At 39.6% G+C, this 25441-nt stretch overlaps 1 protein-coding gene across 7 annotated transcripts in view; it reads right to left on the reverse strand.

The window, feature by feature from the left end:
* Positions 1-25441, reverse strand: part of AUTS2 (activator of transcription and developmental regulator AUTS2) — a 787423-nt gene that overhangs the window by 409653 nt on the left and 352329 nt on the right. For all 7 annotated transcript variants that reach the window (XM_054847736.1, XM_054847735.1, XM_054847738.1 and 4 more), the window contains 2 exons: positions 24796-24897; positions 16549-16584 (listed from right to left, as the gene is read on the reverse strand). In XM_054847736.1, coding sequence (XP_054703711.1) covers positions 16549-16584; positions 24796-24897 — 138 coding nt within the window. The remainder of the gene's footprint in view (positions 1-16548; positions 16585-24795; positions 24898-25441) is intronic.

The following is a 25441-nucleotide window of genomic DNA, read 5'->3' on the forward strand; positions in this document are numbered from 1 at the left end:
AGTCAGGGACCTCAGGCAGGACCTAAGTCTTATGGCTGGATTTCAACAAAGCACTTAGGACCAATGAAATCTGTGGAACGACCGGTGATTAAAGTCAAGCAGGTGTCTAAATGCTTAGCCGGATTGAGATCATTTAACCTAGACCAAGATGTTGGACTTCTCTTTACAGCACAGTTGACGAAATTCATCCATTGGATGAATACAGTGCTGCCTGTTCCAGCCTGTATATTAATTATTAACATTTACTTGAGTAATTCTAGATTCTCATATAAAAGTGCTATTTTCAATGAAAAGCTTTAACAACCAATATTGCAAAGATCAGACATTTCTACTAAACAGGCTGGGACCATACAGGCAACATAAATCAGAAGAGAATGTAGAATTCTTCCAGCCTTTATCATCCACACTAAATTTGCAAACTGCAGATCACGGCAGATACTGAAACATTTTCTCATTTTGAAAGAAGTCCATGCAAGTACCATATGCTGTGAAATATTATCTTAAGGGAGTTGTTTTGATAAAAACAAATGGCCAATCCTAAAGATTAATGCTTCATATGATGTATTCAGGTTATTAATCCCACCTTCTTCTTTCCACTGGCCCCGGTAGTGAATGTTTTCTGGAAAACTGCATGGAGCCAGATGGTTAACTATTGGAAATCTATACTGAAAAGATTAATGTTACCCCATGACAGGGATCAGTCATTTGTAGAGATTTCCTAATACAAACGGTGACATTTGTTTATTCAGACTGGCTGGATGAGCCATACTCTGAGGACAGCCTAATTAGTTCTCAAAGATTTGCAAAACATTGGGGCCCAGCTGCTGAGCTGCAGTTCGACATCTGAAAGAAAATTACATGCGTAAACAGATATACAAGTAACACAGACATCCAGACAGACGGACACGAGTGACTGCTCTTCAAGCTGCCTTTGAGTTGTTAATTCTAACACAGATTGTGTTAGATGTCAGTACCCTGGGTGAATTCAGTACTTACAAGTGGCCACTGGAAAGACTCCGATGGCAGTCGCGGTGATTAAATATTGCAGTCCTGGGTGCCACTACTCTTTAGACAGAAGAGCTGGGCATAGCCATAGTCTGAACGCCCACCTACACCAATCAGTCTCAACACCAGCTCACTCTAATGCACAGTAACAAATTCCAACCATCTTCATATCGTGCTTTTTTGTGTAAACTAAACATACTGCAAGGAAGACGAGTATGAAAGAAACAACTGTGTTTTACACAAAAGTTTCAAAGTGTGAAGAGTACTTACTACATTTCACAGTAGCCCTTTTTCCAGATGGATAAAAGAACCAATATGTCCAAGGCCACTGTAATTTCCAACCCACTTAGATTAAAAACCCTGTATTCAGGAAAGCAGTGAAGCACATGCTTTAAAGTGAAGCACACACTTAAATCCCATTGACTTCAGTTATGCATGTGTGCTTACACGCTCTCCTGAATAAAATGGATGTAAGCATGTGTTTAAACTTGAACCTATGCTTTGTTGAGATGAGACTGTGAAGAGAGGAGAGTGAAATTTAAACTGATGTGAGAAACACTGCTTTTATCACTAAGCAACAAGGCCTTTCCTTTAGCAGAGAACATATCTAGGTGTTTTGGGAGGGGAAAAAAAAATCTACATGCAAGTGCTTTTCTTTGCCTTTAAAAGGACATAAGTAGTGAAAAAAAGAAAAAGAAAAGCCATTAGAATTGAATGTTTTTATATAAAACATACAAATGCTCAATTGATCAATATGAAAACACTGACAATCTTGAGATGGAGGCCAGGACAGATGTTAACTTTATAAACAGCTGTTGCAGTTGAAGACATTGCAAACTCCCCACTGGTTGTTATTGCTCCCCCATCGGAAGTTACCATGTGTACAGTGCAGCCAGCAGAAGGGATCATGTGAGTACGTCTTCATCCACCACACACAAAATCAACCACATCAGCTTAAAAAAGCAAAATACCAGAGTTGTGGTTAAATCTGTTCAATGCTGACTGGTGACAGAGGTGCAGGACCACTCATGGGGTAGGCAGGAGACTTCAAACGGTGAGAGCAACTACAGCTGACAGGGCTAAAGGACATGTCCGCAAGATTCACATGCATGCTTCATACTTTATAGCAAGATATCATGATTTCTTTCAAAAATAAGCACCTGAGAAATAGGACCAGTTCAAAAATAGTGTGGCTCAAGAAAAATTACAATTATTTGGATCATTTTTTGGTGTAAAGGAAGATCAACTCTAATGGGCTAGGCTAAGAAACAAATTTAAGAGCACATGAAAACATCAGTTTTGCTGTGTATAAACTCATAGAGCAAAACAAGCAAAAAATAAACCAACAACAACAAAAAAAGAAGTACTTTCCTAAGAAGTTACACAGAAAAATATGATTTGTGGAGTATGTCACTCCCTACACATCTAGTGACTGCATTATTACTTGCTAAGACAGACAGACCCATCATCAGCTGGAGTAACCTGGCACAGCTCTGGTGAAGCCAATGGAATTAGAGTGGTCAATACAAAACTTGAACTCTGGTGTTAGACTTGTGCAGTTATTCTTTTTAATTGTGTGTCTTTTGACATCCATCAACACATTGACTAATGGCTATGGACAGCAACCATGAACTGGCTTCTGATTTTTAAGATCACTTAGTTATCTACACATAATATTTTTGTGTGACATCTTCTCCTCTCCACTGGTTTATTTTTTTTCATCTCAATCTTCAAAGTTAACTCCAGTTATGAGCTTTTTGAGACAAGGACTGTTAATGTACATATATAGAAACTAATGAAAGGCTCCCTCAGCCTCTTACTGAGATCCTGCCATAGCACCAAAATAGAAATCATGCTGGTACTATATAGAAATTTAAACCAATATGCTTTGCACATCATCCCAAAATCATCTCCCCTTTGATCCTGTATCAACTATGCCGTATGTGTGATTCATGATGCAGGAAAATATTTTCTTCCAATGTATATGCAAAAGCTTCATGAAACAAAGTGTGATTAACTAAAGTTAAATCAAGTCACCTTAATTCAGAGAATTACGAGCTTTAAAAATAGGTATTTATTAAGAAACAGAATTTCTAAGTAGTATCCCTCTTGGTGGTATAAATATCCAACATAGAATTAATCAAGAGAGCATCTTGGAGAAAATATTAAAGTAGCATACAATTTGATACCACTGCAAAAAAGCAATCAAAGCAGAGCATGGCAATAAATTAATATAAAAAGTTATATATCCAAACCAGACTAAAAGTAATTTTGTAAGTCAGCAGTAAAAAGTTAAATAAACACTAATTTAATCTATTTTAGATGCAGCAGTCAATAGATGAAATATTTTACTGCTCTCTAGCTGTATGAACACAGTCAGCTGACACAAAAATTGAAAAAAGAAAGAAGGGAAAAACACATCCCTATTCAGGCTCTAAGCATTGTGGAAAGCATGAGCACAGAAACACGGTAGAGGAACAGACCTCCTGGGTCAGGGAAGCTGTTTTTCAAGGGAAAACTGCAAAAGGGAGTTGTGATGCATTGACCCCTAGATAATGGTTGCGACCTGTTTTTACTGTGCTACCTTTCTATGCACTTTTAGGCAGCACAATCATCCTTTTATAGGGAACAAGCATTGCACATTCCTCTGGGGTATGTATAGAAAGGAAATTATTAGTTCCTCCAAAGAAGTATCCTATATCAGAAGCAACAAATTTCCTGGCAATGTGGAACGAGGAAGAGAAAGATAGAGGAAAGAGAACAGGGTGTCAGTGGAACTTCTAGGGATTACACCTTCTGAGAAACCCCTGTACTTCAATTGTTCACATACATATTCATCATTAACATCAGGTAGAGGACTCCATTCACATAGGTCCCCAGAGAGGACCTGGAGCAGTTTTAGGAAACAAGGCTAAAAGGATAAAAGAATAATACGATTAATTTCATATCTGAAATTATATATGCAAGTGAGCCTATGACAGCATGAGTATCATAGCTATCTCATACACTGTCTGAAGCTTTATCTTTTTAAACAAGTTGCAGCAAACTTAACCTTCAGATAAACATACTAGATGATATTTTCAAGAAATAATAAAGAGGACTTAGTTGTTATCAGTCCAGGCATTTGTACTGTAGATAGGCAAGAAAAAGGACTTTATGACTGAGCCAAGAAATGAATGAAGAGCAGATTCATAGCAAGTTTATGAAAATCAGACAATGATAACAATGACAGCAAAACAGAGGGAAGAAGAAAAACACTGGGAACTGAACTGCAAAAATGAAAGCAAGAAGCAATGACTAATGACGATACAACCAACAAAATTAATGAACTTGGGTAGCTAAGCAAATGCCTGTTGTATAAAATATCTCACTGAACTCCCTATGCCTGAAGCCAGGCACAAACTTGATAAAACTGTTAGCAGGTCAACTCAACAGCATTCTTCAAATCCTTCCTCGAAATAAATGTAGACATGTGGACACTGATGGTTTTCTAGCTAAATACAATACAACTTCTACTGATTCAGTTAGAACAAAGTCCTTTGAACCAATGAAGTACTCTGTAAGAAAGAATATGGTGAACAGAGGGCTGCTAAGTGGTCTCTTGATATTAATTCATAATGATGTTGTCCTTTTATTTAATGTTTCTATACCACAGGTAATTTAAGTAAGCAATAGGTACTTAGTAAACCAGAACCATAAAATAATCTGCAAACAACTGGGAAACACTGGGCAAACAAATGATGCTGGGGATGAATAAGGAAGGCTATTAAGAAACAGAGTGGGAATCACAAGGAAGGGTGTTTCTTTTCCTTCCTCAGGGTCAAGGAGTGCTTCTACCACAGAAGAAAATACAGTGTCATCAGGTGTCATTGCATTAATACATCAGAGAGCTTTCAAGGAAGACACTCTGCTCTTGTTGTTGTTTGCAGGACTTTTTTTTTTTTTTTAAACAACATTAAATTTGCATTAGCTTGGATGGGGAAAAAGGATGGCATATAAAGGGAGAGACGGTTGAATTAATATTCATAAGCAACATATTGGAAGAATGCAGAAGGGGTGATTTGAGAGAGCTTGGAAAGGGAAAGGAGAGACAGGCATTAGTACTGGAGACCTCCTGCGTAACACACTCTGCTCTCAAGCAAGAATTGCAATGTCTCTTCCCCATCCACACTAAATATCACCCTGCTCTGAACAGCTTTTGGATTCCCCACTCCAGGGCACCCCAGGGAGGAAACTGTTTTGGCTGAAGTTCGGCAGGAACAGGTGGCATTCACCAGCTGCAAGTAATTTTGCTCCTGTTGGCACCGCAGCAGTTCTTGGACTTCTCACAGTTTGTGTTCAGTGGGGAAGGGGGAATGGGGAGGGAGCAAACAAGTCCTCGGTGGTGTTTAACAGCATCCCAGGCTTCACGGCTGCCTCTTCCAAGCTGGCAACTCTAAGCACGCAGCAGAAGACATAGTGCTTTCAGAAGATGCCTGCACGAATTTGCCAGCATGGGGTTCAGGTTTGCTTGTGCTTCCGTTCTCTGCTGTGAAAGCACATCGCCTCTGACACAGCTGCCACTTCAAGGTGGAAACAATCCTGCAAGCCAGATGTTAATGTTGCGGGGGAGGCAGGAAGAGAGAAGAGCAGCATGGCTTATCACCAGGTGTAAGTGATCTCTCTGCAGATGGACGAGGTAGCATCAGAGCCTTTCAGAGAGCCCCAAAACACATTCCTTTTCCCAGCACCTGTGCTGCCAATTCTCCAGCCTCTTTGTGTGCATGCGCGTGTCTACAGAAACAGGGGCTGCAGTTGGAAAATTTCTGGGGCTACTGCTACTGCTGTGTAAAAGCACAGCAGTACAAATACTTCAATTATTACTGTTAACACCATATTTCATCAAAGAAAAGAAAGTAGAATGTGGATATTATAAATGTGGCAATTCCATTAAACTGTTTGTCTGAACTTAGTTATTTCCATCTTCAGAAGCCATCTGAGAAATCAAAAGGTAAGCATGGGAGCAGAAGAAGAGGCAGCAGTTCTCTTCCTTCCTCCATTTCTCATCACAGCAGAGGGAACTAGAAATTGCAAGAGCATTTCTTCCAACAGAATTTTTAAAGTGTTTTAAAAATCTTAAATCCCTCTCATTTCTTTCAACTGTGCACCATGAAAGACCTTCCATCTGGCATCAGAAATGATTCCTTGAAACTGCAACATATTACTCTTGCATTCACTGATATACCCAACAGTCTAGCCCTTCATTTGAAAGGTTTCTTTCATTTCCAAATGGCACAAGTGTCATCATGTGCTACAGTGATGCCACTCCAAACATGAACTTCACACTCTGAACAAGCCTGGCACATGCACTTACAGAGTCATTTTTTCCACTCCAAGCTCATCTTTCATCACCATCCCTGACAGACACATCCTGCTTGGCAAAGATGAACACTTTGCTAATGAAGTTATCTCTTGATCTTTTATTATAGCTGGTGTATATTCTACCATTTAACAACCACCTCTTTTCATCTGCTAAGGTAGAACAATTAGTCAATGCTAGTAATATTAATAAGTTCAATTACAGTAATAGCTAGAAGTCTATTTACCCAGAGTACTACACAAAGGCACAGGTAAGCACTGTCTCTGTGCTGAAGGGCACTGTTATATAGGTCACTGAATAAAATGAACAGCCAAAACATTCATAATAAATACTCATATAAATTACTTCCTCTTCATTCAAAACCAAGTGATTTTCACAGATTTTTCCTATAAATTCTTTTACAGTGATGCTACACAATATGGCCAGCTCCACTGATATCATATGCCAACCTTGAGTTTGTACCAAAAGCATACTCAGTAATGCAAAGAGATGTGGTGGAAAACCCTCTAGCATGAGCAAACAGTCGCCATCTTGCAGCAAAGCTAGACAGCAAGCTCCTCAGTAATGAAAACTGCACTGATCTGATTGCATGAGTCAAAGAACTACTCATCATGATGCAAGACGGCTTGAAACAACAGCATTTGCTAGAGCGAATGGTGGATGTGGCATCCACATCTCTCTGTGGGAGGGAGAGTTCAGAACATCAAGTGAGATGAGATTTCAGGAGGTGAATAAGCTACTTCAGCTGAATGCACATTAACCCTCAGGTGTAGCAAAGAAGAAAACATTTGCCCTGTTTTTTTTTTTTTTTTTAAACAGATTTACCATTGCTAAAGGAAAAACCATCAAAAAACCTTCCCTTCCTAATGGTCTGAGAACAGCAATAACCTAATAATGTTTTTCTTATGGACAAAGCATCCCCAAATATTTGTAACAAACCATTACAGCATGCACTGCAACTTTACAAGCCTTCATCTAATTACTTCCACTGAAACAAACACACAAATCTTCCAGCTCCACACTGACACACACACAGACTCTCCGAGCACCAACCCTTCAGCAACCTTCCTCTGATGGACACTTTTTTTTTCAGGAAATGACACAGTGACATAGGTAAAAGGTGATTTAGATAGACTGCTGTGTCACAAATTGTCAGGATCTGATTTAAAGACCTTGCCTTTGTCAAGAAAGACAGTTGGGTGTCTGCTTTAAAGAAGTACTGGGAATATTTTCATCAAAGGTTTGAATTGAAAAACAGTGGGAGGTAAATATCTGAGATGTTGCCAAGAAAGACCGCTATATCCGTGCAATTACCATTAACAGGGGACAGCAGTGGTTCAATGAAGTAATTCAATCTGGTGTCCTACATTTTATCAGACAGCAATTTTGAGTTCTGACATAAAAGGCTGAGAAAGAGGATTGGACTCTTTTCTGTGAAATTCAGCCTTAATTCTTGCAATCAGGAGATGTGTTCTCTGCTTCAGGTACAATCCCACTATTCCTCCAAGTGACTCAGAAGAAGAATATACTAATACTCGCCATAACACTAATCACTCACATCGGAACAAGTCATACTTTGGGCAAGTTTTGGAACTGAGTGCCTGTAGTATTAAGGGAGTGTCTTCCCTATTTAACTAAACCAGCATTTCCTTACTTGTAAGTTTAGCAGGAAGAAAAGGATCTCTTGTTTAAAAGATTAATTAATATGACGTAGCCTAAATTATTAAATGTATTCTTCCAAAATAGGAGAAAGTGAGGGAGAATATTTCTTCAGAAAATGGCAAAATGAAAAGTCTAATACCGTCATATGGCTTCTCCTCATCATTAATCCATTCATATTGCATACTCCTGTTTCCTTAGAGGCTTTTGCATTATCTTTCTCCAGACTAATCCTATCAGTTAGTCAAATGACAGTACTGGTGATTTCCAAGGTCACCAAGTTTGCACAGCAGCTCTGCATTTCATCTCTGCCCAGCAGACCTGCATGGCACACAGCTCCCGTGCCTGACAGCAGCACGAACTTTCACGCCATCTCAGCACAGCACTCAACATTTTGGTGTCTCCAGCACAGCGTCGACCCAATCAATCACCACCACAAACCCTTTTTTCAGGAAACTCACAGGATTTTATCCTTTTAAGTCCTTTCTACCATAATGCTTTTTGCATAATCCCTTCTTTTTTGCAGAAGAGTGTGCTATTCTACAAATTCTCAAGTTACATACTGCAGAAATCTTGCAAGGTTTTCCATTTATTTTAAATGCGCATAGGAGAAAAAGTTCATTTTATGTTTTTCTGAGTAGAATCTCACCACAAACAATAACACCAGCAGATAATGTGCATCAGAAACAGTCCAGTGTTGCTCTTTCCACTTGGGTTACAAAAAAATGCCACCAAGTTCAAAACTTCAGTAACAAGAGCAAACTGTCTCGTTTTGTACAGAACACGGTCAACCACCTTTAAATATGATACAAAACCAGGACTATCAATGAAGCACCCTCCTTAGGGATTGCACATCCCTTTTCATCTCCTCTAGAGACCATACACTATCTTTCCTCCAAAATATTACACATACAATAAATACATTCAATGCTATCCAGCATTCTCTTTTAATGATATGAAACTGAGACCCTTGGAAGATGAAGGCTTTGTATATGACAGCTTAACTGCTTGCAATCAAACTAATTTGCAGTACGATGACCTGAAATGAGTTTAAAAGCACCATAATGCATGTTTAGCAATCAGGGAAGCAATTCTTTATTATTCAGGTTCACATTTGCAATTTGTGTCACATGTTATGGAAAGAGAAAGAGAAAAAGAGGGGGAACACAAAAAAATAATTCTTTTGCTTTGCAAAAGCTGATGAGCAAAACATGAGCTACATGTAACATGGGGCATTAGAGACCAAATTTAGACTGACAGCAAATCTTAAGTCTTTCTGCTACTTACATAAATCTTGAAATCTCCAGAAGAGGGAATTATAAAATTAAAAATTTACTTATACATTATCCTGTCTTGAGTTTTCTAAATTGATTTTTGCTGGAAAAATCACTAAGTTCACCTGAAATACCATCAAAAATATGTACTGAGTATGCCTCAAGTTTTTTAAACTGTAAATGAAGCTATCTACCAACCACTTGCAACACTCCTCTCTTCTACCAATAACAAAAGTTAGAGACCCTTCTGGCAGATAATGGAGATTTTCATATCATCCCTGCAAATACATACAAATTCTCATTTTCTTCCTTTCTCCCCCTTTCTTTCTTCCTCCCCTCCTTTCTTCACACTGTCTCTGTTCATCACATTTGTTATCCTTGGGAAAAAGATGGCTCCAACAAGCTAAGTGGAGAACCATACATAGAAGCAGAAGGAAAAGGGACTAACAAGCTCAAAGCATTTGGTGAAGAAACGCAAGAGCACTAAATCTGACATCATGCCAGGAAAAAACCCTACATGAACCACACAAAAGGGCAAAAGTGAGCCAGAGATATTAACAGAGATAGCACAGAACTGCTCAATTCTAATAACTAACGCAGGAGTGGGCTTGGGCAAGAAGGAGAGTGAAGGCCTCCCAAGGCAGCCAAGAGGCATGCTTCAGCTCAGCACTGTTCAATCGTAAGTGATAACTCCTTGGGGACATCGTCTCCTCAATCACCAAATGTATCTGGGGTCTGTCCTACAGAAATTAATCACTGCGCTGTTCAGACAGAGGATGAAAATCTGTGTTTCAGCAATGAGGGGACAAACCTGAAAGACGTGAAATTCTGAAATCTGATCTCAGTTCTGCTTTGTTGGGCAAGAAACTGCTGCTGTGCCCTGCTTTCCTTGTTTAAGATTTGGACAATATAGTTTCACCTAATTCAAAGAAGAACTGTCAGGATTAATATTTTAAATTCAAAGCTTTTTATTCAAAAAGCATGAGTATGCATTAGGGCAGGGTATGAGGAAATATCCCCATTCAGAAGGGCTGCAAAAATAACTCAGACTTCTGTCATCTCTGTTCAAAACGATCTGAGTAGCGACCTGTCTTGACCAAATTCCAGCCCAGGTCATTTATTCTGCTTGCCTAAACGTTCCTCAGATATTGAGTTAATAATATGTGTTTTCCTTAAACTCTAGAAAAATAGTTTTGCTCTCTAAAACCAGTTGTTTTGCTCCAGCTATTCTCATCATGATTAGTAGGATGCTGGAAATATCCATATGCCTGCTTTTGCTGTTGTTCTTGCTTTCATGGTCATATTGTTAGCAAACTCTTTAATGAGTCTCAGTTCTCCCTAGGAACAGCACTACAGTTTATAAATACTAAAATTAATAGACCTGGGGTAGATTTTATTACACCTAATGTACTTAGTTGGCAATGATGATGCCTTCCTTATAGCAGCTGTTACAATAAACTGCATTTTCAATGGCTCCTGCAAAACAAAAGATAACACCTAAAAGATTTCAGATAAAGAAACACCAGGGTTTCCAGGTCTCACTGCTCCACACCAAACCTGCTCCACTGAGGTCTGCAAATACTAATAGGTAATTATGACCCTCAGAGAGATTTCTGCTGGGGATCTTGTCCACTTTTCTTAAACCTGAATTTACTATCAGAAGATTCATAACCACTGTTGTCAACTTCGCCTTTGCAAAGAATGGGCACACAGAGATTTTAAAGTGGATTTCAGTATACCCTTCACAATAATAGTTGGTAAAACTAATTACAGTGAGAAAATTGGAGATTCATTACCCTACTAAGCAAATGAGGATTTGTTAACAATGATTTATAGTGCCAAACACAGGATAACAAGGATTGTCTTTTCAACTGTATTCACGGGGGACATGACAGTTTAAGTGTGGTGCCATCCAAACAGCCACTGCTGTAGTACTTCTGCATTTCAGATGGAAACACACTTGTACATAAGCAAAATACATTTAAATGTTTAGCTTCTAAAGTTAAGCACTAAAAATAACTGAGCAACTTAACCTACTTGCAAGATCTCCTCCTCTTTATTTACCAACATCACTGTGTATATGATGTGGAGTAAAGTATTATATCCTTTCTATAACATTAGCTGGTTGAATTTCTTAAATGTCTTTCAAATGATTCTTTAGAGCTGATCTGTTTCTCTCCTGTGGAAACTAACAAGTCTTACTGTACTCTCCTGGAGTGGAGTACTCCCACCAGGAGAGAGTCAACATCATCACAAATCTGACCACCTCAAAGAACACAACACAGGCTACTTAGGATCACTGTCACTGCATATAGACCAGGCAATGAAGGAAAATCTACTGGGTTTAAGGGCTCCATCTGAGACTATGAGCCCAGAGAACGTGCTGGTATAACTACTTTCACGTTTCTTCTGTAAGGTAACATGCCGGGTGAAAATCAGTCCTACTGCACAGTTAACTAGCTGGCCTTATCTAGGCCAAATACTGGTTTTCCATCATTTCCATACTAATACCACTGGTGCTCCACTTATTCTCCTTGGGATGAGTTTTTAGAGCTCTGAGTAATGTAATGCAACATTGCACAACACAGTGTCCCAGTGGCATGCTGTAACTACGCAAACATCTGCTGAACTGAACCCACTCAGGGCCAAATTGGATAGCACAACTGATTAGCTAGAGCCTTTGGGAATATGCTCACGATTTATGTTTGTCTGAGTCACCAGCCCATGTGCAAATCACATTTTTCGTTCTTCTTCCTTTTTTTAAGGTGGAGCAAGAGCATTGTTTGGAAAAGAAGTGTCACAGGAGTTTCTTTCTCTGTTTACGTCACCAGCTTATTACCAAATTCTATCCAGCTCTGAAAAATCCAGAAACTCTGTGCTTTTTGAGGAAAAAACCTGTTAACCAAAAATAAGCAATAATAAAAGGGAACAGAAAACCCTCAGAAATTGCCACAAAGACTTGAGAAGCAGACCAGTGGAAGAAATGGAAACAAGTTGCCATAAACAGAGAAACTGTACAACTGCCAAAGAACCTTACAATATTCGAAATTGGGTTTGTTGTGTAAAAGTAACATACTCAGTTATTTAGGTTTTGATTTCTGTTCTGTGTTGCAAACCAATGATCCACCTGTATCCTTTAACGTGAACTTGGCTGGGTGCAAGACACAAAGAAAACTAGCAAAAATTGTTCTTTGTAGTTAAAAAAGAGAAAAAGCTTTTACTATTAAACTCCAATCATATTCTAAAACATCTCAACCTCCGGAAATCACAGACAGCTGGACAGTGTTAAAAATTCACATAATTCAAATTCAAATAGCTTTTCTTTTAAAGTTAAATAGGTGGGGTTTTCCTCCTAAAATTCTAACTACTTTCCAATTATCTGATCTGACTTCTCAAGGAAGTGTAATCTACCTTATAATCTATCTTTGATGAGAGACAATGACAATCTGCAATGCAAAAATAGCAAAGACAACTGGGAGATTTTCCAGGAAGTATTTCTTTATGATTTCTTAGGGTACACCAATATTAACAGCACATCCAAATCTTTTTTCACAGGTACCAGTCATAAACTGGATTGACCCCCTCAGAAAACAATAACGTCAGGGCAGCACAAAAGGCTTATAGGAGAATTAGAATGATTTTTACCTCTGTCTCTTCTTTTCTAACTACTGATTTAATAACATGTAAAAATGATAGGAAAGTGTCCACTCTGACAAGGAGCACCAAGACAGGTGAAACGGATTCCAGCAACAATGAAAATGGCTTTTCAACGAAATATACTGAACATACTAGGACTTGTGAAAGAAGCAGAAGATAAGTTGTTCCTAACCGAAAAAAAATCCTTGTAGAGCTACTTGGAACTCCTCGACAACTTTGCATCATTAATACTCATGCAGTGGTTACTGGCACATGTCCCGCTTTGCTGAAGGCACCTAATTAGAAGGTCTCTTGAATCAATGGCAATTCTAATCATCCCGGTTAGGTATGAATTAGGCTGAATCCTTGATGGAGATTCCCAACCCTCTCCTCTTGACTTCATAGCGAAGGTGGGCTGGCAAAGCAGGCAGTATGAAAGCCCTCCCCAGAGCATCTGAATTTTTCCTTTACCTACTGCTTTTCAAGAAGCACTAATGTAGAGGCAACAAGAACATAAGAATCCAGTCTCCAACTTTGCCATTGAGAAATTTACCTACTTATAGCATAAAACTAGCTAAGATTTCAGCCTTCACCACTACTACTGGAAGTGCATAATGAATTACAAGGATGGAAGTATCATACAGATATTAGAAAAAGGATTTTGTTTTACTTGGAAGTGTCAGGTTTATAAACATTTCCTTGAACAGTGACCTCAGGAGGCTCTCTCTAGAATAAAAGGATACAAAAGTAATTTTTGCTTTGCTATAGGATGCACAGCATCCACAAACATTGCAGACACATGACCCTCCACCCATCGAACTCGAGTGCCTGCCATAAGCATGGTTCTTAATACTTGTCGGCCTTGGAATCCCCTTTACCTCCATTACGCACATGCTAGGTAACATGGCCTAAACACACAAAGATTCCATTACTGCTTGGACTAAAACAGCAAATATGAGCTACTTAATCCATACCTCAGTGTTTATTAATTTCTGAATAAAACCTGCTTCCATCTGTGTTTTGGTTTCTGTTTTCTTGGACAGCAAAACTACCGTTAGTCCATTTTAACTTAACCTGGTTGCCTGTGTTTCCTTTGGTGCACTACAGTACGTGATATTTTGTAGTTCAAAGTACAACATATATTGATCAATAATTTCCAGAGGCAAAAGCTTTATTATTATCTATTAAATTAAAAATTATTGTTGTTTCATTTGAGACCAATGACTTTTGTTTTGATGTTCTGGGTTAACTCTAAACACAAAAACTAACAGTCTTTTCTAGTTAAAAGCTTTGGAAAAAAGAAGTCAATTCGAGTGCATATTCTTTTGCACTTTGATAATACAATAATTACATTTATCAGAAACACATGCTAATTGGATCATTCTGGAGCATTTTTCTCATTGTCTGGTACCACAAAACACATCTGGGTTTTATTTGCCCCATGTAAGTTAATAAGGGTATGGGCTTTTTTAAAACAATAAGCAAGATAATCCTAAAAACAATTTTCCAAAGTGAAAAGGGAACAGCACACATTTCTACATTTCATCCAAGACTGTGTAAAAATGACTTTAAGATAGAAACCGAAGGACATTTTCTATCTACTTGGCTATTAGTAAAGAAAGAAAAAGATAAGTTAAAGAAATCTTATTACTATGACTATACATAAGAAACAGTACAGTTAAATATATCATCTTAATGGAACCTAATACGGGATGTCTCCCCCACCTACACAGATCCAAATTAGTATGATTTGAAGTGCCAATACATTGGCACTAGAAGATGTCAAGAAGCTTCTTGTTACTAAATCCCTAACTCAGGAGAACTGGAAACTTTCAAGCTTTTTGCTGGAGCATAGGGGATGTTGACACCTTCCAGATTTCGCTTTACTGGACCAACCCACAGACAGTATGGTGCAAGGGAAGAGCAGATGGCTTTTCTTCTGTTACCTCTACTTCCTAAAGATGAAGCTGAACATTGTTCTCAAACCATGCATATTCAGCTCCCACTATAAGGAGAAGAAGGTTTATTTATGTATGTTAAAGCCATCCATCCCACTTTATATTTGTCCCATTCCAGAGCATGTCTGTGTATGTTCATATGATCTGAATTTTAAGTGCCCAAAGCAAAGCAATTCGCTCGGAACTATGAAAAGACATTCAAGTTTTAGTCTTAATGCAAAATAAATGTTGAGCCATTTGATATTATTTTTCCCTTCGTCCCCTCCGTCTTAAAAATACTTATGACACAAAACAGAAGAAGTGCTGAAAAAAGGAAACCAGGTGTTTTTTTCCTGTTTCACAACTTACCTTACACTGATCTGGGCTTTGGCATTATTAGAAAAACTATCACAAAACTTTTTCAATTGATAATGCTCTTTTCAGACCTCACCACTGGCAAAAGTACAAACATTCAGTTTGTGCAGAAGTCCAATGTAAATCCAGCAGGGCACAGCATTTCTCCAGGTATTAAGCAATGCTTGCATTTTACACTTCACATGTGAGGTCACGCGTACACAGTTTAATCCCATAACTTTCTTACAGGATCACAGACCTCTACGAAAAAGGACTAAATTTCACCATGTACTGATGGAAGAAAATTACTCTCCGGGAATCTGACAAGAGAGCAACAAAGTTTTTCCATCATGTAATTGAATAACATATAGTTTTCTTTTACCCAGAGTTTGATGAAAAGATAGAAGCAGACTTTGATTATACTATTAGATATACAGAGCAATGCTGTAGAAAATGTCTCACTGCATTTTACCCACCTGTTTTTGGACAAACATAATGCTCTATTTCTCCTACAGATATCATAAAGGCAGAAAAGACATGCTTGAAGAATACAGCCTAAGTTACAAGTGACACAGAGTATGAGCAATTTAAATACAAATCTTGGAGAAATATAAACAGAGCATTGGATTGAGTGGAAAACATTTTTTACTTCCAAACTTACCTGTGCAAGTAAAACGTGTATTGATGAATGTGGGAATAAACAGATAGAAAAGTATGAATATAGACTGTTAAATCAATAAAGGTGCATGGAAATAAATAACAAAAAGACCGATCAATTATCAAACCACCTGGAGCCTGATCCTCTTCTCATGACGTAAAATGTAAATCTAGTATAAATACAATTACAGTTGCATTTTCCAAGATCATCTGTGAGACACGGGGCTTTTAACCAACAGGTAGAAATCACTCTGTCATGTTCTCTGGACTGTGGTACACAGCAGATGAGACAAGACTGCCGTCATGGGCTCTTTAAAGTCCATGAATCAATGAGAATTGGTACAAGGGGAAATCAAGATCCTACCATCTCAGATTAGAGAGCTGGTAAGACCACGGTTCATTTTATTTGCTATAATTGTGTAAATTAAATACTGTTGGAATTTATGTAGTAATTAATATGACACCTGATTAGTTCAGGAAAACATTGACCACCAGCTCTGAAATATTACTTATAGTGCATTCGTGGAGGAAGAAATAGAAAAAGTTAACCTATTGGGCAGACTGAGATCGGTTATTTATGCTCGTTTCCATATAATAAGGCACTTTCTTTTCAGGAGTAATGCTACGCTGTTCAGAGGCACATGTGTTAAAGTTGAGATACACTTACAAAGTAGCCTGTTCCCAAGCTGGAAGGAGCTGAGCTCTGCAATAAAACACAAAGACAAAGTGGAAAGTCAGTGATGGTTTTTAACACGTTCCAATCCACATAGCTCATTACCAGCCCTTTCCAAGCTTTTCATCACTACATCACAGCACCAATGTGCTGCCCCTTGTCATCTGCTACTGAAACAAACACGGTGTTGCTTAATTTTTCCCTTTACATCTCTCAACGACTCTGAGATGGTAACGTGCTATTTACTGAATTCCAAGCTTCTGCGGTGGACGTAATTGCCAATTTATTTGACAGGCAGCTGGGTAATGAATTAATGATGGCATTTCGCCCTGCACTGAGACTAAACAGACACTCATCAACCAGCCTCCCTGACATGCTGACATTCAATGCCCTGGACTCCAGCTACTCAGCTTTGTGGCCACAAAGGGGCAGGCGGGAGGGGGAAAAGAAAAAAATTGTAGACTGACTTCAAAACAAAAAGCCCGGTGGGTTTGGATGACTTTTTCAGTGTATGACCTGTTTGCCAATTTATTCCCGAAAGGCCCTGGTTAGTACACACATAGTGCTTTTCTAAAATGAGACATTTTGTAAACATAATTAGTAGTCTGAAATGTAAAGAACGCGTGGGCACAGAGAAGCCGCTTCAGTCAATGTACCATTTCCTGGAGAAAGCAGTCGCTACAATTTCCCATTTGGATGTCCACATTGTTTGACAAACCAAGGATTTAAAAAGAAAAGAAAAAACAAACAACAAATATCTACAGTGTGAAATAGATTTCAAAACTCAAACCCATAAAAATAATTAAAACTAATTTTACTACCATGGAAAATAATCAGAGTTTAAATGCTTAAAAAAATGCATCATGAAATTCAGTTTAAGTGGGACATGATCACAACCTCTACATTCACAGGAATTAAGGAGATAAAGGGTTTTGTTTCATTAGTTTTTCATCTAAGCAATGGGGATTACACAGCAGGTTCTCTTAGACACATGGTGAGAGACCTAAACATCTCAGTCCTAATCCAGGTCACTGGCTGTTACATTAAAGGGTGAACAGTTCCCAATGCTATGGCCCTATCACCTGAAATGCTTCAAGCTGGGCTAGTCAATGGAGAAGGAAGCAAAACGTGGAGGGTAATTCTCTAGTGAGCAGTGGGTAGTCCAGATATGACCAGTCTTTAACTCCTATAGCTCAATTCCTGTTTCTGTTCCTTAGCACAACCTCACTTTCAGCAATGACACAGCTCAGTGATTACCAGGAACTGCACAGGGGCCCCAACCAGCCTTGGCAAACCATTGGAAATGCGCAGAATTTCCATCACTGTCATCCCTGTTCCGAGGCACTATTGCAGGGAATCCTAACAGCAAATTCTCTCGATTTCTGATCATGGAGTACAGCACTGATGTAAAGGAAAATAAACCCCCACAAGGGGCTTATGGTATCTTTTTACTGAACTCAGCATGACAGAAATAGATTGTGCCAAGAAATTTAAAGTTGACAACAAAACTCATTGCAAAGAATCAGAATATTACTGTGTGTTCACCAAAGCACTACTAAAAAGAGAGGTTTAGAGAGGTTACATACATACAGGGAAAGGCCTTCTGTTTTAAGCCATTAGAAGTTAAAGATTTAGCAAGAGGAAATCACCTTGGTAATCATAAGGGTACCAATATCGTAAAATCAACAAACAGCATTGGGACATTTTGTATGAACACAACTGCTACGGAAATTTGGAAGGTATGTGGTTCCTGCCCCTTAATACTCTCTATCTTATATGTTGTGGTTACTGAAGGACTCAAGATCTGCAGTCTACAGATTTGGTCCTCAGCACGCAAGGGGAGCTCCACAGAAATAAATAAATTCCTAAAGTCCTTCTGGCCCCACTCTTGCTGCTCTGGGGCCTCAAGCTCCCTCTGCCACCATCATCCACAGCAAGACCCAGCTGGTCCCAGCGCAATGTCCCTAAAAGTGCCTCTGCAGCACCACCATGCAAGTTTGGGCCACACATGTTTGGGAACACGTGGCCATGAGGCCCCAGGGCTCAGCCCAACTGCTCTGCTTTCCTCTATGTCCCTGTAACTGTTCAGCTGGGAATGACCTGGTAACCACCACAGCCTCAGTCATCACACAGCCCGGCTACTGTTTCCAGCTAGAAAGCCCCCTTTTGTGGGCCACATACAAAGGTTTTGTGAGCCACTGCAGCCCGTAGACTGTGGCTCTCCAACACATGGTAGAGAGTGCATTTCAGCACACTCTGGTTTAGTATCTAATGCATTTACTTTCCTGGTAACGCACATCATATATACTGCCTTTTGCTTCTCACATTCTGGTTTCTGCTTCATGCCATTTAAATTCTTTTAATTTAAACTAGAGACGTGCAATCATTATAACCGCTTTTGTTTAAGCTATGTACAGATGCCAATCGAGTCCCACTCTTTCACTCACAGTTTTTAAAAACTTACTTTACAGGCTGAAAGCTCCAAAGTTTGCATTCTGCATCTGTGTGTGATTTTTGTCTGCTTTTTATTCCAAGTTTTGGAAGGATCAAGTATCAAAACAAAACAATAAAAAAAGAAGAAAAAATAATAAGCAAACAAAATACTTCCCACTGAATATTTCCATTCCTTCAGAAGCAATGCTGCAATGGCTATGGGAGGACAGTTGAAACATAGCAGTCAAATGACTTTTGCTGAAAAGAAATAACTGCATTTTCAGGGAATTTGAGTTTGCTTGATGGAAATATAGCCCTTCACAAATTGCATGCTGCATATGGATAGTACAGTTTGCAAACTCTTTTTAATTGAAGTAAGAAAGACTGTATTGCACATGCATGAATGACTAAGTTAGCTGTGTTGTGAACTGTGTGTTGACAGAGCATATAGGCTGAAGCAAGGGCTATGCAAGAAGACAGCTTCTCACCTTTTTTGATAACTCCCAATAGCGAAAGGATCCTACTACCCAGTGCCCAGCCTTGGTACCAACTGATGAATGTGGTACTGTGTATGCAGCATCTTTACAAGCCCATGCTGAGTCGTGATCCTGCACTGGATGGTTCTACATCTCTTACATAAAGTGTGCCTATAATAGAGGTAATGGTTTCACTTTCCGAAACCCTTTGCAAAATTTGACAGTAGATATATTATTTGATATTCACACAACCACCAGCAGAAGCCTGCATCAGGTGCCCATCAGAAAATGCAAGTCACTTGCTTAAAATTAACAGGGTTTTCGTTTTGTTATTTTCCTTTTTTTTTTCCTTCCTTCCTTTCTTAAAGAGAAGAACTTTTGGCCCAGGAGCAAAAATGTAGTAACCATCATGTAAGCATTAGTTTATTGTGTACCAAAGAAAATTACATCCTTGAGGTCTTGGAAGGCAAAGTTATACCCATTTTGCATATATATTGTGCATTACTTGGGGAGCTGGGTGGGGAGAAAGACTGTGTTGCACATATTTGTTCTGGCTATTGTTTATGCAGGTCTGACTGAATGAAGGAACAGTGGGTATCATTTCAATTTCTGATGTCAACATCAAATTACTTATTTAATTTCATGCCTGGCGAAGCATTGTATAGCTACACGCAGAATCATTTCACTTCATTTGTTATGCTGTGTTTTCTTGGCGATTGGCTTGCCTTCCAACTGACAGCTTTAATTACGACATGAATTTGATTGCACTGCCGAGGAATTAACATAATGCAACAAAGCATTTAAGCACCCAACCTTAGACACACAAACACACACATACATACCCTTGCATACACACACACACAAAGAAGCAGCCACTGCAGCTGATAAGCTTCTGGCACACACATACGCAAACGCACGCAGACCTTTGCTGGTGTTATTCCACTTTAGATACAGCCAAGATTGCTGGGGATATTCTGGAGAAGGAAAAGTACTAAGGCTTTCAGAACACACGTAACCCAAAGACTGTTCCTCAGCTTGTCTGTCTTTGGGCTCAGTACACAGGTTGTAGGAATGGGAGACTGAGAATTGAAAACATCCCATATTTGAGGTCGAAACTGAGCTGTCCACAGGATTACACTGCTGGGGCTGTAGACACCTTTCTTCCCAAAGCAGACAGCAACAAACCGGTGGGCAGAGCACTCCAGTACTTAGTCCTCATCGATACCTCACTGTAACCTATTCTCAGTGCAAAGTACACAACACAGTAGGAGCACACAGCTAAAAAGCACTGGGGAAAGGGAAGCACTCATGAAAGAGTGTGTCAGCTTTGATGAGAGCCCAAGCCAAGACCTTTAATGTAGGGGACAAATGGAAAGATTCCTGTCCCACTCCCTATTCAAGAATTGGAACAATATTCCAGACAGAAAGTTGACAACTATTTCTCCTGGCTTATGATTCCTTGTTAAGCTAAAGCAAGCAGGGGCCAGGCAGTCCATGCTTCTGCTGTGTGGCAAGAGACCTGTGCCGCCTCCCCGTCTGTGAGAGGCTTTTACTGCTCAACCCTTCGCTGAAAGCCTGCAACCAACACCAGAAGCAGCAGGCAGAGCTGAGGGTGCCCAAAGCAGTTTGTCAGCCCTCTCTCATCAGTGCAGGCTTGCACTGCCACTGCATCATCACTCCCAAAATGATAAGCAAGGTTCCTCTCACAGACATCAAATCTTTAACAGGACTAGCAATGACTTTTCAGCTGAGTGTGAACTTCAGTTCTGTGGCAGACCAGGAATTTAGGAATGTGCACCAAGGAAATAATTTTTTTTAAAATTTGTTTTTAATTAGAATAGAGGTGGCTCAACCCCTGAATACCCTGTGCGTTTACCATCCAGGTTAGCTGTAATTCTTACATTTCCTCAAGTAATCTCCTGGCCGCTTTGTAAAACATAGCTAAAAAGTACCCCACGTATTCCAAAGTGGGAAGACTCAATTAAAAATACATACATACAGAAAGGTAAAGAAAACAAGCTGACTGAGCTCCAAGATGAGGAAAAGAAAAAGCACTGCCATCTTGTCTCCAAGCAAAATCTCAACAAAATGAATTCTACTACTGGCAAGATTTTGATGAGATTAAATTGACTACAGCACCCTATATCCAAAGGACGAGCAACTCTCCAATTTCTCTTTTAAGCCCCTGCAGCTACCTCTGCCCATAAAGGAAAAAACAAGTTGTCATTCCAAAAAATACTATATAGGGGAGAAAGGCAGAGAGAAAGGGGTTTATGAAATTCAAACAGGGAGATATATTAGGGCACCGTCAAACGCTTGCAATGGAGCATTAGAGCAATCATTATCCCTAATCTAGAAGAGGTTAAGTTCTCTGCTAATTATGTTCTTTCACAGAGGGGTGTGTGCGTGTGTGTACATGTGTGCAAGATGAGGACAAAGAAAGGAGTTGATGGAAATCAGTCTCACTGCATTGCATCTGACAAGAACATAGGATATTCCTCTTCCTACTGTCTGATGCTATTTCAAGCCTCATTATGAGAAAAGTCTCCTGTTTAACATGGTCTTTTCATTGAATTATCTTCTTTTCATTTTTGACCACCTCTCTTGCAAATGCTGCAAATTACCTGCTTGGATCTCATTAGCCTGGAAAGGAGTCATCCCTTGTAAACACAGTTTGCATCAATCTGCGTTAGCCAAGGACTGTAGGTACATTTACAATATGCAGAGTTGAAAGATATCTGACAGGAGAGGGAATGAAGCCACTGACATGTCAGTTTGCAACTGGATATTCATTATACTATCTCCCTCATTCTGCATCTGTCACTAAGCTATCACTTAGGCTCTGCATTAAAGCTCATGAAGCTAACATTTCTGTTTCAACAGCTTACTTACAACTAGGGATTTGAAAATTGATCATCCACCTAGAGTATATGCACTTCATTCATTATACATATTTCCATGCAGTAGCCATGCTTAATCTTACAATGCTGTCGGGCTACATCAGTGGAGATCCATTATATTTCATGTCCAACATTTGTCTTCTGACCTCAGGGTTAATCTGCCTGCAATATTTTATATTTTTGTTCTAGCTTCTGTTGAGTACACAACTTTTTGCATATTTCTTCTAAGAAAACAGTGTTAAAATCAGAAAAGGATCTTCAGAGAAACCTTGCTCTTTTGTCTGTATTTTTTTCTGGACAGTAATTGGTAGATATCATTAGACAACTCCTTCAAAAGATGTAATTTAAAATAAACTGATTAAGCTCTTGATGCATCTTTGCACATAAGAGGACAGTTCACGGCAGGCTCACCCATAGCTGGAAGTATTGCTACAACTTTGTAAGGCCCCGTCATTTAAAAACATGGGATGTTTGTCTTTGGGAAAGAGAGAAATACAGAACGGTATTTACTTCTCGTAACTGAGAGAGTCTGGGAAAGGCCACCACACACTCAGGCAAGATGAGAGTTCTCTCGTGCATGTTTTTCAAATCTCAGCTGAACTGGCAACACCCAGACCACAGAGACATATGCTTGTATTGCAATGAATTATCAAAGCATAAAGGAACTTACTTATTAAGCAAAACATAAATTATGTATAACATTCTAAAACATACATTTTCACATATATTTACATAATATTCCTTCTGAGCAACCTGTGAATCCCTATGTCCTCTCTCAGGTGCACTAGGGAAGTTATATTTGCTCTCCACTTCCTTTTAATTCACCATAGTGCCAAGACAAAGGGAAAGTATTGTAAAAACATCAGAGAAAAACTGTATTTGATCGGTGGAAGGGGAACCAGGACTCTGCTCTCACTGCCAGGTCTGGCACTGCAACGCTCTGAGCTGCTGGGAAGCTCAAATAAGCCTCAGAGCTCTCCACTCAGTACCCTGCAAGGGAGTGACAAGGCTAAATTAAAACCATGTTTGTAAGGAGCTGTGAAATTTTTTGCTGGAAGGTGCTCTGTAATTGTGGAGTTCACTGCAGTGACTTCTCAGCTGCCACAGGGCTCAGAGCAAGCTAGGATGGCAACAGTGACAGGCTGACGGTCAGCTGCCATCCACTGCTACCTGTACAGAGCGTTTACTTACTATCTCCTCTGGTTTCACTCTCCTCTTCTAAACATATCTTACAGCCCTGACACTGACCTCACCTGACAGCTATGAAGGGCAGGCTCTGAATTGTCTAGCTGAATGTACCCATAAAGGTTGGCTCTGGGGGAGGAATGGACCTCTAAAATAATGTGACAAAGGGATGAGGAAAAAGAGTGCTACAGATTTCACACCTTCACAGGAGAAAAAAAAGAATCAGGTGGCTCTTCCAGTGATATGCACAACTCAGCAAAAATTGCTAGCTGTGTGCCTCCAGGCTTAAATTTGCACAACGAAATGTTTCCTTTACAAAGGTATTTCTTTTAATGTCTGCTCAATTCAGTTTTATTGGATTGGCCTATAGAGGACACCATCTGGTATCTGTCATCCAAATCTGCATGGACACGCTATCGATAAAATCCCCATTTGCAAAATGTGGGTTAGTTAAAAGTAGGGCCAGATTGCTGGCTGATACGAATTAGTCTGACTGATGTAGCTATCCATGCTTTTACCAGCAAAGGATCTGACCTACAAAATCCCCAATTTAGATACTCTTTTGGGACAGGGCTGTGCTCTAAAGCAGAGGACACAGAGCCATGAATAAAACACTCAAGGATTGTGATGGTACACATAATAAATAATAATCTAATTGCAGCAACAGAAAGATTTCTGTAGTCATTCATATGTCGGAACAACTCATGCGTGTCGTTCAGTGAATGGCCAGCATTCTTCAACAGAGAAAAACATTCTCCACAGAGCTGCCATCTTAGGACTTTCCACAGCAGTTTAGGTAGAGCAATAAAGGCAGAGCTTATGCTATTGTTGGCCATGTTATATCAATTCATTATATATAAATCCACTGAGTCTCTCTAGACACTCTAATACTTTTCATAAAGACAGTATTTAGCCCAAAGAAATACATTTTTTCCTTCCCCACTTGGGGTAAAAAGAGGCCATCTCACTTCTCAACTATGCAGAGCATTTTAACTTCATTAAATGGCCTTCAACTATTTCAAAATGAATGAGTGTTTTCACACAGACAGACACTGTACCAAACTTTAAGAAGTTTGCTGAACTGGGGCAGGAGACCTAAGTTACCTCTTCCTCTCCCAACCCTCCCAAAAGGAAGGAGATTTTAGCAACAAACCATCCCAGAAACTAAATCCTGTTATGACTTACACCCCCCAGAAAATTATCAGGGGTTAATCAGAGCAGTATTTAGCTGCAGGAGTTTTACTTACATCACTGAGTCTTTCCCGAGAGCTACTTCGATGGAAACCTTTTGATTCTCCACTGGCGCTTTCACTGTCACTGTCTCGGCAACTGTTTTGACCTGGCTTGAGCTACAGGAAAGAGCAAAAAAATAAACAGAGCAAGAGTTTAGCTTGGTTCAGTCAGGTAAATCCCCTTGTCCAGTACTGCTCTTTAACCCATCCCCATGTCCACACAAAGCAGGGTTAACGTAGTGCTTGCAGCACTGCCACCGGCACGGTGCATCCTTGGTGCCAAGGCAACATCTCAGCCAGACCATGAATGCAGAGAGCACAGCAAGCTCGCATACACAACAGCGCGCGTGTGGGCCGAGACCCTACAAGTAGGAGGCAACGTTCATGTCCCAAGGAATTCACAGTTTAAGACCTTCATTTTGAGACTTCTCAAGTTATTTACGTTATAGATGCAGTTTTTACCATCATTACGTTACCATCATGTTACCATCATGTCAAAGCACACGCAGAATCAATCCCTCCCTTGTTACAGCATAAGACTATTGAGGATCTAGGATCAACTGAAATGTTCCCGGGGAAGGAGCAGCCATCCCTCTGGGGATGCCTTTTGCTGGACTAGCCTCTAACAGCAGTGCTTGGTACTATAAAGAATTCTTGACTA

This window comes from Grus americana, chromosome 19 (genome assembly GCF_028858705.1).
Source record: "Grus americana isolate bGruAme1 chromosome 19, bGruAme1.mat, whole genome shotgun sequence".
NCBI classification, from domain to species: domain Eukaryota; kingdom Metazoa; phylum Chordata; class Aves; order Gruiformes; family Gruidae; genus Grus; species Grus americana.